The sequence below is a fragment of the Argopecten irradians genome, chromosome 2 (genome assembly GCF_041381155.1).
Source record: "Argopecten irradians isolate NY chromosome 2, Ai_NY, whole genome shotgun sequence".
NCBI classification, from domain to species: domain Eukaryota; kingdom Metazoa; phylum Mollusca; class Bivalvia; order Pectinida; family Pectinidae; genus Argopecten; species Argopecten irradians.
Window position 1 is genome coordinate 52,559,052 of NC_091135.1, and position 19,136 is coordinate 52,578,187.

The 19,136-nt window shown below is 35.8% G+C and overlaps 1 protein-coding gene across 17 annotated transcripts in view; it reads right to left on the reverse strand.

The window, feature by feature from the left end:
- LOC138315899 (FH1/FH2 domain-containing protein 3-like) overlaps positions 1-19,136 on the reverse strand; it is a 134,773-nt gene that overhangs the window by 39,020 nt on the left and 76,617 nt on the right. For all 17 annotated transcript variants that reach the window (XR_011207553.1, XR_011207551.1, XR_011207552.1 and 14 more), the window contains one exon: positions 11,749-11,807. Coding sequence is in view for 14 of the 17 variants with exons in the window: in XM_069257245.1 (XP_069113346.1) it covers positions 11,749-11,807 (59 nt within the window). In the remaining 3 variants the exon portion in view is untranslated. The remainder of the gene's footprint in view (positions 1-11,748; positions 11,808-19,136) is intronic.

A 19,136-nucleotide genomic window follows, 5' to 3' on the forward strand; every position in this document is an offset into this window, starting at 1 on the left:
TTGAACGTGTGTCCTGTATTTGTGTCAGAATACTGAGTTGTACTTTCGCAAATTACATTAATTGACATCAGACAGATCGATAGAGCCTGGAGGTCAATCCATTTATAGATATTATAGTTTATGTTTAATCAATAAAAATATTAGACTAGTGACCTGGTCAGGAGACGTGTAGATCACCCTAAAGGTATAACCAGGTAGGTACACAGCACTTTTAGCTGTTCTCTCATGGTCTCAACAGTTCCTTGTAATGAAAACTTCATATCGTTTGTCTCCATAGATTAACCAATTCTATGGACAAAGATTTTTTATTCTGTCAAACTCTATTACAAGAGTGTATGTTGACTAAACATGAAAACCTGTATTCAAAACCCTTTTTGGAGTTTTTCGCTGTGTAGAAGAACAGGGGAAAAAACACTTTTCTGCAAAGTGCCCTGACCAGGAATTGAATCCCGGTCTTCGATATAAAAATCAATGGCTCTATAGATCTAGAGTGAGCTATTTAAGAAGCATATGCTCCATCAGCTGAGTGGCTATCAAAGAGGGTATTTAACACTATATACAAGCCATATACCAACCCACTCCTATCTGATAAATCCTTACTTAAATCCCCAAGATTATAAAATAATAAAACAACCAAAATTTAAACTGGTATTCATAAAATACACAAAATGATAAATAAAGAAAAACATGAATGGTAAAACCTTAAAATAGCTTTCAGAGATCCAACAGGTTTCCTGCAATCATGTTCTAACACTGTCCATAGCTTAAAAATGTCTTTCTGTGATAAGATATCGCTCAGCTTGTATCTATCTGGTACATTCTCAATAAGATAGCAAACGTCCTGATGTTGTGATTATGATAACTATAAATATTTATGGTGATAGCCATCTCAGAAACTAGCCTTATCCTTTAAAGTTAACATCTATTTCACACATCAGTAACAGCTCTTCCGCTCCTCTATCAAATACATTTATATTCCAAAGATACCAAATTTCTAATATCTTAGGTTGCTGTTCCTAGTTTTCTAGTAGCAGTCTATAACAGCTAGTCTTGTGATAAACCACAGTAAAACATAAAGAACATACCAAGGTTCCTATAATATGTTTGGCTATAAAGTACTATATCTCCTAATAACAAAGTCGTTTTGTTGGTCCCCAGATCTAGAGGTTATACTGTATTATTTAAGAGAAGTTATATTCTTTATAGTCTGTGATATTCTATCACTAGCAAAGTGAACTCAGAAAAGGCTTTACTGAAAATTTTCTGTTTGAAATGTCCTCCTCCAATCCTCCTCCTGCTGCTGCTGCTGCTCCTCCTCCTCCTCCTCCTCCTCCTCCTCCTCCTCATAAACAGCTAAGGAACCTTTTGATAGTGTTTTAGAAGATGTTGGCTACTTCAGAACATACAAAATTTACATTTTGTGCATTTTAACACTACGATAGAGCATCTTCAGAGACGGTTGACAACCAGCTAGATTTTGTTGGTACGGGAATGCTAGGAGTCTAACACAAACAAGAATTCAAAAGAAGGATGTGCATTATGGCGCCAGCAATCTGAATTATCACAAAGAACCAAATTTTCTTCTTCTAGAAACAATGACCTTGACCATTGACTTTTAACCTGTAAAAGCCACATGCCGAAGCAAGCACTTTTGGTAAGAGAGAGCTTAATTGACTTAAGCACCTTGCTACCATTATTTTAAATACTATCAACTTCTGGCCAGTACCTGACAAATGTCTACAAGGACCTTCCACTCATGACTACCTAGTGATCCATCACAGGATTTTTACCCAAACTTTAAGCCATGTCTTGTCCTTTAGCTGACATCCATTGAGTGGATCACCACTATATAGGATAGCTATGGTTCAGGCTATCACAGGTGTCTGTGTCTGAGACTGTGTTCTGTATCGGATGCCTGCTCCAACAGCAAACAATGTAAACACTGAGCCAACTAAACAACAACCTTTCACAAGTTTATACCAACATGGATTTCTGTGTACCATAAAAACTTCAACATCTCCACCCACATCTAGTCTCAGCATGTTTAGTGTAAACAGACATTGCCTTCATCCAGCCTGAGGTTACTGTACAACTCAATAGATGTGGAGAAGTGATGGAACACTTCTGGGAGTTCTACTTGAAGGAGAATCCTAGCTCAATATATACCCGAAAGATTGAACACTTTTGAGAGTTGATGCTAGCTCAATATATACCCGAAAGATGGAATACTTTTGAGAGTTGATGCTAGTTCAATATATACCCGATAGATGGAATACTTCTGAGAGTTAATGCTAGCTTAATGTATATCCCAAAATGATGGAACTCTTGGAGAGTTTTACTGTTATGGCATGGGATACAAGCTCACCTGTTTATTCCAAAATCTGCCCTAGAGAACATATATATAGCGATACAGCTTATATAAGAAAACGTAATTAAGTTTATACCATTGACATGACAAGTCTATAGATACTGTATGAGGTTTGGGAGAAGATAATGCTCCCTGCTGGAGTTACCATCATTTCCTGCCAATGTCAGGACCTTCACCAGATTGGTGCGATTTATTATTTAACAGTTACAGATGTATCTATTTCTGGACCAGTCCCTGTGTATTTATCAGCTTGGTATGTTAACACTATGGCAGTACTCAAAGGAAGTGGGCATCATCAACACTCAACATAACAGTAGCTTCTATCCACACGTCTTTACCTTAGTCTCCGCTGACTATCAGCTACAAACTGGACTATCAAATGTCTTGCATACTAGTTTCCTGTTAACTATACTTTCAAGAAACAATCAGATAAATTACTGGGTTCAAAACCAATAGAAGTTCAATTCTATAATTCTAAAGACTGCATACAGTAAAGTGTTCAGCTTGCTACATTAAAACTACTATACCATTGGCTAATATATGAGCAGAATTGACCAACAACTTTGTTACGAGATTGTCTCCCCTTAATTTGATTCTGATGAAGCTCAGTCTTGATATAAATCTAGCTTAGGACTGGCCAGTCAATGCTATTCCCAACACAGCAGATATACATGTCTATAGTGCTAAAGGTCATCCCCTAGTGGAAACATACATACCTACACATAAACTGGACACCTGTTATAATACCTGATAGTAAAGACCAACTGACTAGGTCAGGACTGGATCAGGATGCTAAAGCTATGGGACTTTTACAAGCTGCAGAATGAATGTGCAATGATCAGTATAGTAGAAATATCATTAACATCCTTACATCATGTGGTCCACATCAGGCTACACCAACATGGCTGTGTTACCATGGAAACCATACATACCAGTGGTCAGATTCTACATACTGAACCTAAGTCCATTTTTTGTCTATTGACAGATGTGTACAGTCTCTCTCTATATATAAAGCATGATTGGTGTCTCTGGAGGGTACAAGTATACCATACACCACAAACATCTGTTCCAACATTTGGTATTTCTTCTTATGCAACAGCTGACTTCCCAGAACTGGAATGAATCACATGATATCAGTATTGCTGTATATTTATTTGATTTTTGTCTCTCGTTTTTCCTCTCCTCCCAACACTGATACCTGATATATAGTCTTATCATTGCCAAGGTTATAGATCTGTTGTGCAGGCCTGGGGATTGGTAACCGTGATTATATGTCTACATGGTATTAAACTTAACTCAAAGTGCATGTTTGAGACCTAGTTAACTGGGAAAGCACATCCAACCAACCTGGAGATAAAATTCTTGATTTAAATGACAAGGTCACGATGCAGAGTCTTCATTGCTGCATGGAGTTCTGGTTAGATACCTGTATGTCACTGATAAAACTGCTCCTGTTCAAGGCTATACTGCTGTCACATCTTGTTAGAACTGACTTCCCCAGCAATATGACCTATGTAACCTTGAGTGCAGCTTGAACTGCAACAGATTCTGTCTGCTGAAAGTATCATAAACATTTCATTGACAAATAGAGAGTAAAATCACTGTGGTGAATAAAATTATTTTGATTGACGTTGACTGAATGGTGCCAAAACTCTTAGATAGTTGACCTTTGATGACCTTTCTTGACCTTGAGAAGGTCAATACCCTTGATAAAGACCTACTAACAAAACCATGTGTGTGCATACCATTCGTTATCCTTGATGAGGCATCACTTTAGATCTTAATTCCCATGGACTTAAGCTTGTCTAAAATGGTCAAATTCAAGGGGAGATCTTAATTTCATCTGACTCAATCTTGTCTCAAAGGGTAAACATTCAAAGGATCCTTTATGTGTCCTATCACATTTGTTATTTGAGATTTGTATTTCATGCAAAAGTAACCTTGATAAAAGCCTAATTCAATATTTTGTTTATTTACTCATCAAACCTTAAGCTCAATGATACTTCCTGATTTTCACCCTTATCCCGGCCCAATCTGTTGCTGATGTCTTTCCTCGAGTCTTAAATCATGCTGACAAATGTAAAAACAGTATTGATCCCCAACATTTCTGTAAGCCTAGTCCTCATCTGTTTTACATACATTTTATTTACATTCTAGCCATGTCAGCTACAGCTAACAGTAACGGTGTGCCCTGTGTATGCCAGAGAAGATGGCACCCCCTAATGTGACTTATCCTGACCTGGAGTATATGGCTGTTTACCACGACTGCAATATAACCAGTCTGTGGTTTTCTACAACAGCTGTAGATATATATATACAGGAAATATGAGTTTCATATCAGCTGTTTTATCATCTGCCATCCTGGCCCTATATAGCTCCTTGGATACTGACTGTCTTTTGATAGTCTGCATCTCAAGCTGCGTCACCCCATCTATAGTCTTAGTCTTGTACATCCTAAAGCTGCCACTGTTTCTATCCCACCGCTGCCACCATGAATGATAATACCATGCTAGAAAACTTGGAAAATAAAATGTCACAAAGAAAACCATATTTTTCCTATGTTGCATGGCCCATCAAAAGTTTTCTAGGGTTGTTATAAGCATCTACAATAGCAAAAACTTCCATTTTTTTTCAAACTTAAATATTTCATGCTCATAACACATAAACCTCCTCAGTAATGTTGATCTGAAAAGCAAATTTTAAGAAAATATACAATATTCTTCTTCCTTGTATTGTAATCAAGAGAGAGTTGTTTGACAGTTATAATGAAATCCAGACCTATCAAAGTTGTTAACAAGTCAATCTAGCATGACCACCAATCCCTGCCACAAGTCATTCTGGCATGACCACAGGAAATCAATCAGATGTGACCGTTCCCATCACTTGCCTGTTATTTCCCATGGGCAAATGTAAAACACAGCAGTGGGTACATAACGCTTAGTGATAAAATGTAGGACACCTCAACCAATCAGCCACCATGACCCAGTACTGGATGGTTTAACAGAAAATGGTGGAACATCTAGATCTTAAACTTCCCTGCTACCATGAACCAGATGTAGATGGCTATACAGAATGTTGATGACTTAACTCAGCCATCACGACTCAGACATGTGACAGCTCTAATGGAATGGTAAGATGTCAAACACATTAACCACTATGCCGCCACCACCACCTGAAGATGGAGGACTAATGGTAGGATGACATCTTAACATTGTAACCACGATCTGCCATCACAATCACAAGAATCTGAAGTAATTGTGTCCAGGAATATTTTGCTGAAATGACTAACTATATACTCCAATTCCTGGTAAGTGGTCGTTAAATGACTGATAGGGGTGAGGTGATTGTCCTAGCTGTAGCCCCCAGTTAGATCCCAAGTATATACTTCCCAATATCAGCCCCTATAAAACAAATGGTTAAGGATATCCTGAAATGTTTTCTGGTTGAACAGAGCTGAAATCTGGAGTTAACCATGCATGCAATTAGATAACATCTATCTGTCTGTCTGGATTCAGCTGCTGAGACCTCTAACCATCTTTTGACAGTGCCTCTGATAACTCTAACCTTCCCTCCAAACACTGCTGTCAAAACTAACAAAGTGACAATATCAGAAAACATAGGATATCCAGCAGTTCAATTTTATCTGAAATCATTTGCATACATGCATTCAACAGATTTAAAAAACCTGTGAACAATCTAGTCTAATTTTGGATTTCTACAATTTTATCATTTTGTTTGAGACCATTATAAATCATTGTTTTTATGTCATCATCTGTACAGTGTTCATATGATAAGCAATAAATTCCAACGTCACACAAAAGCAAAATCTGTCTGCATGTTTACAAAACTATTTCAAATGATTTAGACAAGCTTAGCTGTTTTAAATCATTCTTTCTAAGATCAAAACAAAACTATTTGTAATCTATATTCCTATAAAACCTGTTTAAAACATTTATGTCCATACTTCAACATAATCTGTCATCATTTTCCTATATATTTATCAGAATCGGAGCTTAAGAATTTGCTATTTACACACATTTTATTGCAACAAAGTGGAGCGCGGCTGGAAAACACTTGACCGAGTCTGGCTTCGGATGCTGGAACAAGTCCAGTCCCTGCTGCCAAAATAAACAGGGCAAAGTACTGAGGACACTTCACATGTTTATCTTCAATCAAAGACCACTGTCCAACGTGTATTTCAGGTGGCCATCAAGATATTTTCTCATTTTCCTTTTGATATGGTGCCTATAACGTTTTGATATAACTTCAAAATGTTTGTCCTAAAGCACACTCGGTAACTCTTAAATTTAACGCTCAAAACTTTATTGAAATTTGTTTTCTACCAATTGAGTATCTTATTGACTACAGTAATTACCATCAAACCTATGAAAACATGAGACAAACTGAAAATTCTGCTTACATTTCAGAAACTGAATTCCTTAAAGCTTTATTGCAGGTTATGACCTTGGCAGATTGTGAATACTCTCACCAAAGTTTATCTGTATATTATGCCAACATGTCGTGCAAATCTTTGTAAAGAGCATGTGACAAAGTGTTTTTAGTCCTGATTTTGAATCCGGTGTTTGTACAAGCAATCTACAGGAAAAGTGCCATGCTGATAAATACCATTTTAAATTCTATGTTACAATCAGGTTGTAAAACAAACTTTAAATGAATCCTTTATTACACATGGAAACAGCAGCCGGTTGATGACAATATGACTTTGTAACAGAGGTGAGAGTAATCAAATAGTAAAAAGTTAAGGGTAAAGTTATAATCAAACGTCCTACGTTGAACTTAATTTACATTAACAGATTGATAGGAGTATATAACTCAATTATTGAGTATTTTTAAAAAAAGAAAAAAAATCATGCATAAGAAGAAAAAAATTATCTAGCTTTTAATCAGGGTCATTCTAATACTAAAATGGTGGAGCTATAGTAAATGACTTTGATGCTTGTAGTCACATGGTCACATGGCAACCCAAGGTCACATGGCAGCCCAAGGTCACATGGCAGTCCAAGGTCACATGGCAGTCAAATGGTTTCGAAGTGCTAACAAATTATTCTACCGATATCTTTTTCACCAAATGTCAAATTATACATCTAAAATTTGAAACTGAATGCAAGGTCAGGTACCATGGCAAGAGGTTGGTGTTTTTACTCTTTGTACTCCAGGTTTCCTTACCAACCAATCTGACACATCCTAAAAATATCAAAGTTGTTTTATGTATGACAAGAACACAAACCAATGCCAATATACCTGTCCTGAATAACTCTCCGGTTTACACTCATATTCTTCAGTGTTCGATGACACGATATTTTGGACCTGTTTATAACCCTTTATTATACAGCTATACTTATTGACCTTAACTATTGATTGAATAAGGGATTACATATTTGGCAAGCCTCTAGGAACTTTTTTACCCTAATCCGGTCAAATCAAATCCTAGTCTATGGGAGTTTCTAACTCCGACTGGAATCCATACAAGTATGTTGTGCATACATCTCTATATATCTAACGATATCATTCCTGTAATACTACCTAGGATGGGAATATCACCAATGTTAGTTACCAATGTTTATCAAATAAACTTTAAATATATATGACATATAGATGGTTGGGATTGGTCCTTTTAGCAAACTAATGGTAGTTTTCAATTTCATTTTAAATTGAATTTTGAACAGCAATAAAGGAGGATATTGGCTACAGCTGATTATGTCAATGGTTGCTGGATACTAACAGGGAGTACAAGGTAAATTGAGTTCAGCGTGGATACACTAGCTATAGTGACTATAGTCAGAAACAGCCTTGATTCCTAAGTCAAATTTAACAAATATTAAACATCCAGATTTAGAAATAGTTTGTAATCTTTCATAGTGACAAACTTTTCAAGAATGGAAAACTCATATAGGTTTGTCTTCATCCTTAATTAAACAAGGAAGCTATCTTCTACCTGTATACAGCATTTACCTGTGGCCAGGTGTGAATCTCTTGGCTATATAAGTACAGGTAAACCTGCTCTCTCCTTATACCTATCTATGTCAACCTGAGTAAACGATACCTGTGGTTCAGATGTTATACCTGTGGTGTACTGTTAGGGTCCTGTTACTGTCGATCAATAGGTATACAATGGGGGGACCAAATACCCAATAAATCTACTCCAGTACACAACCTCAAAGGTACATATTATCTGCCTGTAACAGGTATGTTGTTTTATCACCTGTCACGAGGAAGCCATTAGGAGACTGGCATCCCACCAGGTTACTGAGGGATTCATCACCCCCCCTCCCCCCCCCACCCATGGTCATCCCTCTCTATGGTCTGGGCCTTCACCTGCATGCACAGTGGTCTGACAATCAGCTCCATCAGATCTAGAGACCACCAGCATCCCAATTCAGAGGCCTAGATACATATGCTCAATAACTTGAAGTCCAACTTAATCAGGCCAGATATATATAGATACTATAGACTGTATTTGATTATTTTACCTGCAAGTCAAAGCTATCACAATCAATCAATAACAATTAAACATAGTCATTCATATCTTGCAAAATAAATGTGTTGAAAATAACTTTTGTTTAAATATACCAAATACATTAATATCATGAACATTAATTGCTAAAATGATTTATAGATTTAATTCTGAAATTTGTCCCTTTTAATGAGTTTCAGGACCTAGCTACCATATTATAGAATGCAAATTAACAACTTGAATGTAATCTAGCTAGCATCTTAGAATTAATTCACAGAACTATAAGATGTAAAAGAAATTGTCCAAATTAACTTTTTCCTTTTATAGTTGTAATTAAAACATATATATCAATGTCAAATAGACGTATTTATTGCCTTGTAACCCTTTGATTGATACTAGAACAAACACCTGTTAAATCTTGACAGACACTATAGGATGTATCACATTATATAATATCAGATGTCCATAAAAACAATATACTAAAGTAATTTTTTGTCTGTGACATTTGATCCCTAATTAACTGTCAGCCTTAACGACCATTAAAATCAATCGTTATGGTTGTCACCTGACTTCACTGAATTTTATTACATTTTCCTTCTCTGATTTATAGATTCATCATTACAATATCTAACCTTTAAAGAGTCTGAATATGTTGAGGGGTATTATTTATAAAATATCCCTGTATTCAGTTCAAAACAAGTACCTATTCTAAGTCATTTATGATATAACGGTTCTATTTATATCACAGACAAAGAAATATATGTAACTGTTTATGAATAACCTACAGAACACATAAATTCTTGTCCGAAATATCAAAGGGATCATTTGACATCTAGCACCTATACTGATCTTACGTTTCAACAATTTCAAAACATTACATGAAAAAGATGATGACTTACAACACAAAAATTTCTCAGAGTACATTGTGTACACAGGAGGCTGCCAATAAACAAAGGAATGAGACAAAATAAGATTTGATGTGAGATATGTTACAGTAAACAACCACATTCCCTATACACCCTATAACCATATGTGCTGTACAGGTAAGTACATATTTTACCTGTCCCAGCAGATTTAATTAACATTAAACCTTAGACAGGATGAGATCATACACTTATCTATATACTCCCTCCCACTAAGGACTTTTCAATGGCTTCACACGTTTCCAAGGGATGCTTACATCACGGTGTGTTCTGATCGTGACATTTTACAGTGTGACGTCTTGCTATAACGGGCAAACTAAATAGCAACACCAATAGTTAAGGAGTCACACCCCTATTATACAAGGGTAATTGGTACCTATAGGACCTGTCTCACCTGTCGTCAGGCTTTACCTATTAACATGATAAAAGTTAACGTCATCTTTACACCTGTTCTACAGGTAAAAATGTTAACCACAGTTAGCATCTTCTTTGATGTTTCATCAACCTGAATGTTCTCATAAGATCTTACTTCTAGCTTACATGATTTGATGCCCTAGCTATAGCTGTATACCAGTGGTTACAATTTTGTGTTTCTGGAAAGCAGAGAAATGGTCCGGTCTGTGCGGTGCATTGAAGTTTCTTTCCCTAGCAAAGACTTTTTTCTTGTAGTTGTATTAAATATCATTATTAGGTGAGTCAGCACACAAGAAAGCCCTCCCTATTTAATAAGTAGCCACCAGCTGCTACCTTAAATTCACTATGTCTACTAATTATAAGGCATGCTCCAATATTTTCTATCACATCTCTATCTCGTTTGATTACCTGGTATTCTATGTATTAAAATAGGGCAATCATAGATTGTTCTACCTGAACATTACAGCGACACAACACTTCCAACAATGTTGACTTACACTATAACGTCCTCCTTGAGATGAGTGTGGGTTTTAGTCACTATCTGTCAGAGATTATTGGTGGAATAATCAATATTATAACACTGAGTAATAGGGGACAAAGGATCGAGGGGGCAAAAAGAAGGCTCAATGGAGGACAAAGGGGGAGGGTCACAATTTAGACTCAATAAATATAAATATTTATTTTATTCAAAACATACAGTGTTTATCTCAAGCAATCAGTACTCGTCAAACTTAAACTGGAGAGAATAGAGTTGAAAATCAAAATCAGATTATTTTTTAAGTCTCACTATGTTGAAATCCACATGAAAAATTAATTAGAAATCTTTAGATAAAAGTGAAGACGGTAACAAATGAGTTCTGAAATGTTTTTAAACACACCAGTAGAGTGAATCACCTCTATATATATTTCACAGGGAGATTTAAAACTTCTTGGCTGATAACAGAGATGTTCTCCACAGAACGACTTTATAACAGGTGGGACTGTTAAATCACTTTTCTATTGATTTATTGACAAAGCGATTCAGCTTAAAGTAGGTGATGACAAGGCAATCAATAAAACTAGCACTGTAACACATTAAAACATCAACATCCAGCAGGCTGATCCTCATTGAATACCCATACATAAACACTCCCCGATATCTCGATATCTCGCATCCAGACCCAACTGGGCCTATATATAACTACAGAACACATAAAGCAATGACAGCAATTTGTTCTGCTTACTGGATTGAAAAAACTCTCTGGAAATTTATGAATATTTGATTACCATTGTGAAAGTTCCATCTGTTCAATGAGATCAGATTGGCTTTCCCGGGACAGTAGTAAATCTAGCTGTCAAAACACACTTGAGAACTTGGGTTTCTATAAGTTTCTAAGCTGGACATTTGTAGCCAGGCCATTTCTAATCCAGAATTTTTCCTTTCTGTGTCAACCTATGATCTCTGTCATATTGTATTTAAGGTAATCAAAGGAGATCACATTTTAGGAATGCCATAAATACAGTGTCTGATTGTCTTTTGTGACATGTAGGTCACTGTTACCCAGGTTTGAAAGTGATTTTGTACTCACCAATAACAGCATGGACTCGGACTGTCAGTTGTGTTCGTAAAATAAGTGCATTCTTCCTCCTGTAATGATAAATGTTTAAATGTCACACTTTAAATAACAATACCAGAAAGTAATGAAGAACAATTTAGATCATATTCATGAATACTGATTATTCATTAACCTGAGATAAAGAAATAAAATTGTCAACATCACCACAATAAACATTCTCTGTACTATCTAAGGATTCCTGAATGGTTTATGTTTACATATAGCTATACCAAGCAGGAGTTTGCCGAAGATCTACATTGTTACGAAAGTTTTCATCAATACAAAACAACAATAGTGCATGTATGACCTTGACTTAATACCAACATCTGGACTGAATACCGAATTCCTATAGAATAGTGAAGAAAACCTTGAAGTTGCATCCCTATAAAGGAAATGTTTAAAAGTGACAAAAGAAGGACACCTCGCTAAAGAAATATGTACTGGATTCTATTCTATCCAACAAGACCTGTAAGCATATAATGTAAACGGTCGTCATAGGATGAATATAATAATAGTATGTAATATAGGATATGGTTACCAGTAATTACTACTATAACTGTACTTTAGTTTCAAAACCTGCAATTTGTCATTTAAATTGATTCCACCATGTTGTTTTTTTAACGTATTTTAAATCATAACATGATCAATATCGTACGTTAGTCCATAGAAAGCTATACACAGACAAATCTGAGGACTTTTAAATGTTTGTAAAGATTACAGAAGTCAATATAATAATGTAACAAGAGGCCCAAAGGGCCTTAACGGTCATCTGACTACCTTGACAATAGTAAAATTAAATATATATGGTGTCACTTTGTCAGGATCAAGTCAGGATCATTTTCAATTTCTTTTAACAAATTTTATTTCAAACAAGAGGCCCAAGGGCCTTTAAATATAGGAAATTAATTAGATATATAGTGTCATGGTAGTCATCTTCGATTTGGGATCAACCAGAGATGTAACAATACTTTGTCGGGACCATGTCAGGATCATTTCATGCAAGTTTCAGCCAAATCGCACCGGTAGAACTTGAGGAGAAGTTCAAAATGTGTTTTCAAGATGGCGGCTGTGACCGCCATCTTGGATTTCGGATTGACCCGAAAAATAACAACACTTTGTCGGGACCATGTCAGGATCATTTCATGCAAGTTTCAGCCAAATTACACCAGTAGAACTTCAAAGAAGAAGTTCAAAATGTGTTTTCAAGATGGAGACTGTGGCTGCCATCTTGGATTTCAGATCGACCCGAAAAATAACAACACTTTGTCGGGACCATGTCAGGATCATTTCATGCAAGTTTCAGCAAAATCCCACAGGTAGAACTTGAGAAGAAGTTCAAAATGTGTTTTCAAGATGGCGGCTGTGGCGGCCATCTTGGATTTCTGATTGACCCAAAAAATAACAACACTTTGTCGGGACCATGTCAGGATCATTTCATGCAAGTTTCAGCCAAATTGCACCGGTAGAACTTGAGAAGAAGTTCAAAATGTGTTTTCAAGATGGCGGCTGTGGCGGCCATCTTGGATTTCGGTTCCACTCAAAAAATAACAACACTTTGTCGGGACCATGTCAGGATCATTTCATGCAAGTTTCAGCCAAATCGCACCGGTAGAACTTGAGAAGAAGTTCAAAATGTGTTTTCAAGATGGCGGCTGTGGCGGCCATCTTGGATTTCAGATCGACCCGAAAAATAACAACACTTTGTCGGGACCATGTCAGGATCATTTCATGCAAGTTTCAGCAAAATTGCACCGGTAGAACTTGAGAAGAAGTTCAAAATGTGTTTTCAAGATGGCGGCTGTGGCGGCCATCTTGGATTTCGGTTCCACTCGAAAAATAACAACACTTTGTCGGGACCATGTCAGGATCATTTCATGCAAGTTTCAGCCAAATCGCACCGGTAGAACTTGAGAAGAAGTTCAAAATGTGTTTTCAAGATGGCGGCTGTGGCGGCCATCTTGGATTTCGGATCGACCCGAAAAATAACATCACTTTGTCGGGACCATGTCAGGATCATTTCATGCAAGTTTCAGCCAAATCGCACCGGTAGAACTTGAGAAGAAGTTCAAAATGTGTCTTCAAGATGGCGGCTGTGGCGGCCATCTTGGATTTCGGATCAACCCGAAAAATAACAACACTTTGTCAGGACCATCTCAGGATCATTTCAGGTAAGTTTCAGCCAAATCGCACCGGTAGAACTTGAGAAGAAGTTCAAAATGTGTTTTCAAGATGGCAGCTGTGGCGGCCATCTTGGATTTCGGATCAACCCGAAAAATAACAACACTTTGTCGGGACCATCTCAGGATCATTTCAGGTAAGTTTCAGCTCAATCCCACTGGTCAAACTTGAGAAGAAGTTCAAAATGTGAAAAGTTAACGCACGGCGGACGGCGCACGGCGCACGGCGGACGGCGCACGGCGCACGGCGGACGGCGCACGACGACGGACGAAACATGATGACTATAGGTCATCCTGACCCTTCGGGTCAGATGACCTAATAAAGAATCTTGATTCCTTTCTAATATTACGATTGTATATAACAGTTTGTCCCTGTTTCTGGGGTCTCTGTATTTCTACTGTTATAAATGACTGATCAATAGCAAGTCTTATCTACCAGTGTTAAGGGATTGAGTGAAATGTACACAAATATAAAAGCTCCTATGAGTACACAAATGTCAATATAAAGACAAGTTGTTCCTTAGGCTTGACTCCACTAAAACAAATACACTATATAGGTAATGTAGAATAAGATATTGCACAAGTTTTTTTTTATTGATAAAAAGCCTACGCCCAATATTACAAAACATCACATGATATTATGTAAGCTGTCTGTATTTATATGACAACAATACAATATCAAACAAAGTTATAAATTTAATTATTGTTTTAGTGTTACATATTAGAATACAATAAATGTGTCTGGATGTCATCAGCATTCAGTCATGGGGATCCATCGAAACAGTTTTTATAATGATTGATGATTAACATGCAATTATACGTTAATAAATGAAGCTTCTGGTTTTAAGATGTTTTTGTTCCTTTTGTAAATGCCACTGGTAATGGAGAGTTACAGACATTAAGACAAAGGTATATATGTAATAAATATGGAATGAAAGTGCATGAATATGCATTAATTGTGTACATATATATGCATGTCATTCTACATTACATTACTGTGATATAAAAATATATTATAATAAATGCATTAAAACTGCTCTCTTAATTGGAGTGAATAATTTCAATACTGTAATTGTGATAGCAATTAAAACCACAAATTAAGGTTGTCAATTTCTTTAATTAATAAGAATGATAATCAATTTGTGTAGATACAAAATTCCTACTACCATTAGACTATTGTCCAACTTGCTATCTCCACTACCAGCTGTATATATTTTTTTAATGTTGACATTATTCTCTCTCTCAGATGTGATAACATCTTTAGATAATCTGTTTATGTGTCACTAACACACAATTTTTACCTGAGGACACGAGCAATTAAAACACTATCCAACAACCTACAGGTGCATCAAACTTGACCATCTGTCAAGGCCTGCTTTACTTGGGCCCTACAGACTAGTAAGCTATCATTGATTAGCATTCGTATATCTTTAATCTGTCTCTTTTCTATGTCTATATCTTTATTGTATGTAACTGAGAGATTTGGTTGATTAAGTTGTGTTCAAATTGTAAGGAGAGCATGAAGAAAATAATGTAAATAGCAAGCCAGACTGGGTTCAATCCCAGCTGTATATGCTGTGCCAATATTGAGCTACAAGGTCACTGAAAATCAATTTAGCCTGCAATCTTGCAACTCTACTTTCCAAATACAGTCAAAAGATTTATTATTAGTAAGGTTAGCACTATATTGTAGCAGACAGACAAAATATATCTCCCCAGGATCAATGCTTCCAAGGAATCCTATACTATTTAAAACCGAAATGGATTTTTTTATTATTTGATCTTATTTAACAATTCAATAGAAAATACCTGAATTAATTTATAAACTAAATGAGGTACACCTCTTATATCTTTGTAATATAATCACCTCCGTGGATCTACAATTTCCAGGTCGATGCCACGGCCAATATATCTCCAGCTCAATTACAACCAGTACTGGCTGCTGTCTTTAGAAAAGACCAACATCTCTGCTCCTTCTAGACCAGATATAACACTTGACCTTGGTGACCTCTCATACAGATTTAGAAGCAACCTAATTTTTAATAAGGAAGTAATCACTAACTTGGAAACAAAACAAGATAAAATATCTCCGATTTCAGAGCCAATATCCCAACCATATGTGCTTCAAGATAACATTGTTTTTTATATGTTCTATTTAGCAATTGATTTTGGTACTTATTGAATCTAAATTTACACCAGTCACTTAAATGATGTAGAACTAGTTGTGTACTTGTAACATTTTATTGTCCTATTTAGATCTGTACCCTCTTGTCATTGCATATCATGTAACTTCGTCATTAATGGTAGTCACCAGATACTACTTGGAGATCCTGCCTTAAAATGGACCCTGGCTGTACATATATATGCTCATCAAAAGCAAAGTTACCAGGTAACAACAAATGTGAAACATATAAATTTAGCCCTCATTCATCCTCAACACTGTTTACTGGGATGGATATTGTTTTTTCCACATCCCTTCAATTACAACCCTCAAATCATAATCAAGGTCAACAAAAGTGATCACAAAAGTTGTGATAATTGTCAATTGTAACTCAAATGACACAACATAATTAAATGTCTTTCTACCTCTAATCACAGTATATTTCAACTGTCCACACCTACACAAGACTGAAGGCATTCAATTTTACTTCAACAAAATGACATAATATCTACAATGAAGGCTTCATACACAAATCTTAAATACTTGTACGAATGGTAAGATCCTATAAATATCATACAGGGTGAATATACATGGCACCTCCTAAGATTAGGTTTCCTTTGATGGGCCGAATCTTCCGAGTGAGGATTTACAGTTCTATAGAAAAGCTTAGCACCCAACAAAAATGTACTGTTAGTCCTATAGGGTGTTAGACCTGACTTTTTTTTTATCTGTTCCTTGTTGGGTAGTTCCGTGACAGGATAGGTATGTGTCAACATTTTAAAATGAACTCCGACGTAATAAATTAGATCATCAGATCTCCAATGTGTTTACTTTTTTATAGTGCTGCTAGATAGCAACATATTACATAACATGACGCATGAAGATGAATAACTAAACATAAAGTTTTAAATAAGTCAATTTTATAACCATTTTTTTTGTTTATTCTAAATGCAAATTTGAGTTTAACGAGAAATTTATACAACAATATTAAAAAGTAAGTGACTCATAGAACAATTTAAAAATGGTTGCCATTAGGACATTACATAAAATATGAGCTATACATAAAGGTGTTTGGTAACTTTCTGAACATCATTTAAATATTGCTGTGTAGGTTTATAGCACACTAATGTTAGGAGTGAGAACAACATGTACAGGATTACAGTATTATCCACTTAAGTCTACAGATCAGTCAATTCACAAATAATATACCAAGATACTGATAACATGTGGTGATTATATAAGCAAATATTCATACATGTGAAATTAGAGCATGTCTTACTTTTCTCAAATACTGAAATGTATATTACAGGTATATGATCAATCGGTCAGTCTAGTTCAAAGACATTTACACCTATAATACGTAGCTGTAATATTTTTTATCAATTTAATGAAAAGAAATCTCTGTTATAATATAAATTATAAGGTATATATATGTCATTTAATTATTACATAGAATTAATTCATAATAGTTAGATTCTACTATATTGGAGAACCCAAATTTTGTTATTGATTTTTGTGAAAGAAATAAAAAAGAGAAAGGTACGTATACACAGTTGCCATAGTTTCAGTTTGCACTGGAATCAAGGTGAGTGAAATTGTGATCTCGAAAAAGAAGAGGGACGCTTATTAGGAATATGTTATTAACTATTTTTTTAAATTTCTGTTTTTTTTTAGCTCACATATATGTTTTGCCTATCAAAGCAGCAGTAAGCACCAGGCCCATATGTTCAGCCTCTGATAGAGTAGTAACAGTACATGGTGACAGAGTACATACACTTGTTTGTTACCCTGTAAGTGGGGATATAGAAGTGAGAAGTGACAACTCAAGGGTATATACAGGCAGTGATATGTTGTTGTGTAGGGAATACAGACATCATCATGTGATAGATAATGATACCTCCCCTCGCCCAGCCACCCAGTCCTCTCAATTAGTCTCGGTGGCATCTGTACCAGAGAACTGTAGGCCTGCTCCCTCCACATCCATGGCAGAGAGATACATGGGTAGTGTGCATCATGTATTATAACTATCATGTACAACACTCACTGTATATATAACTATCATGCACTACACTCACTGTATATATAACTATCATGTACAACACTCACTGTATATATAACTATCATGTACTACACTCACTGTATATATAACTATCATGTACTACACTCACTGTATATATAACTATCATGTACTACACTCACTGTATATAACTTGTAATGATGTGATTCTTTATTAAGATAGTGATGAAAGCTATATATGGTAGTTAGGTTTGTATAAACCATAAATACTGTATAGATACATTCAATGGCATGGTAATAGTTAACAAAAGAGATAATCATGGTTTCTTATGTGCATATAGAACAATTCCATTAGTTATATTGTGAAATTGTGAATTTCATCATCTTCCTCAACAATATCATCATGCATAATACACAATTTAGAAAATCCAGTTCCTTTCATATTCTCTCTATATATATTACAATTTACAAAGTCCTGCATATTTTTTATGTGTACAGAAACATCTTTTTAATTAAGGGAGCGTTTATCAGAGTATGGATGGTACTGGCATATAAATGTATTTCCCTTCTCCCTGCAGTGTGATGTTCCATATCTTCTACAGATGTCAAAAGCAGTTAATGAAAACCTACCAGGGGGTATGTATAAAACCTAAGATTGATTTCTGTATTTATATCATACACACTGTACTATCCTCTGCAGATTACATTAAGTCCTGACAGAGATTGTTTATTTACCTATTTATTGAAGTTAATTGCAGCTTCAATGAGAACCAGGCCAAATGGTTGTTTCAATCAGCATGACTTTACAGTTCTTCCCCAAATCAATTAGGAACAAGATCAGACTGGAGCCGAGCTATAAGTTTGTGATCAGCTTGTGTTATCTATATACATGGTGTACATCGATATCTTAGGTAGGAACTGCTATTTACAAACCTGTATGGTGGAAGATTGGTTCTGTTTCATTTTATAACTCAGCATCACGAAAACACAAAAATATCTGATGGACA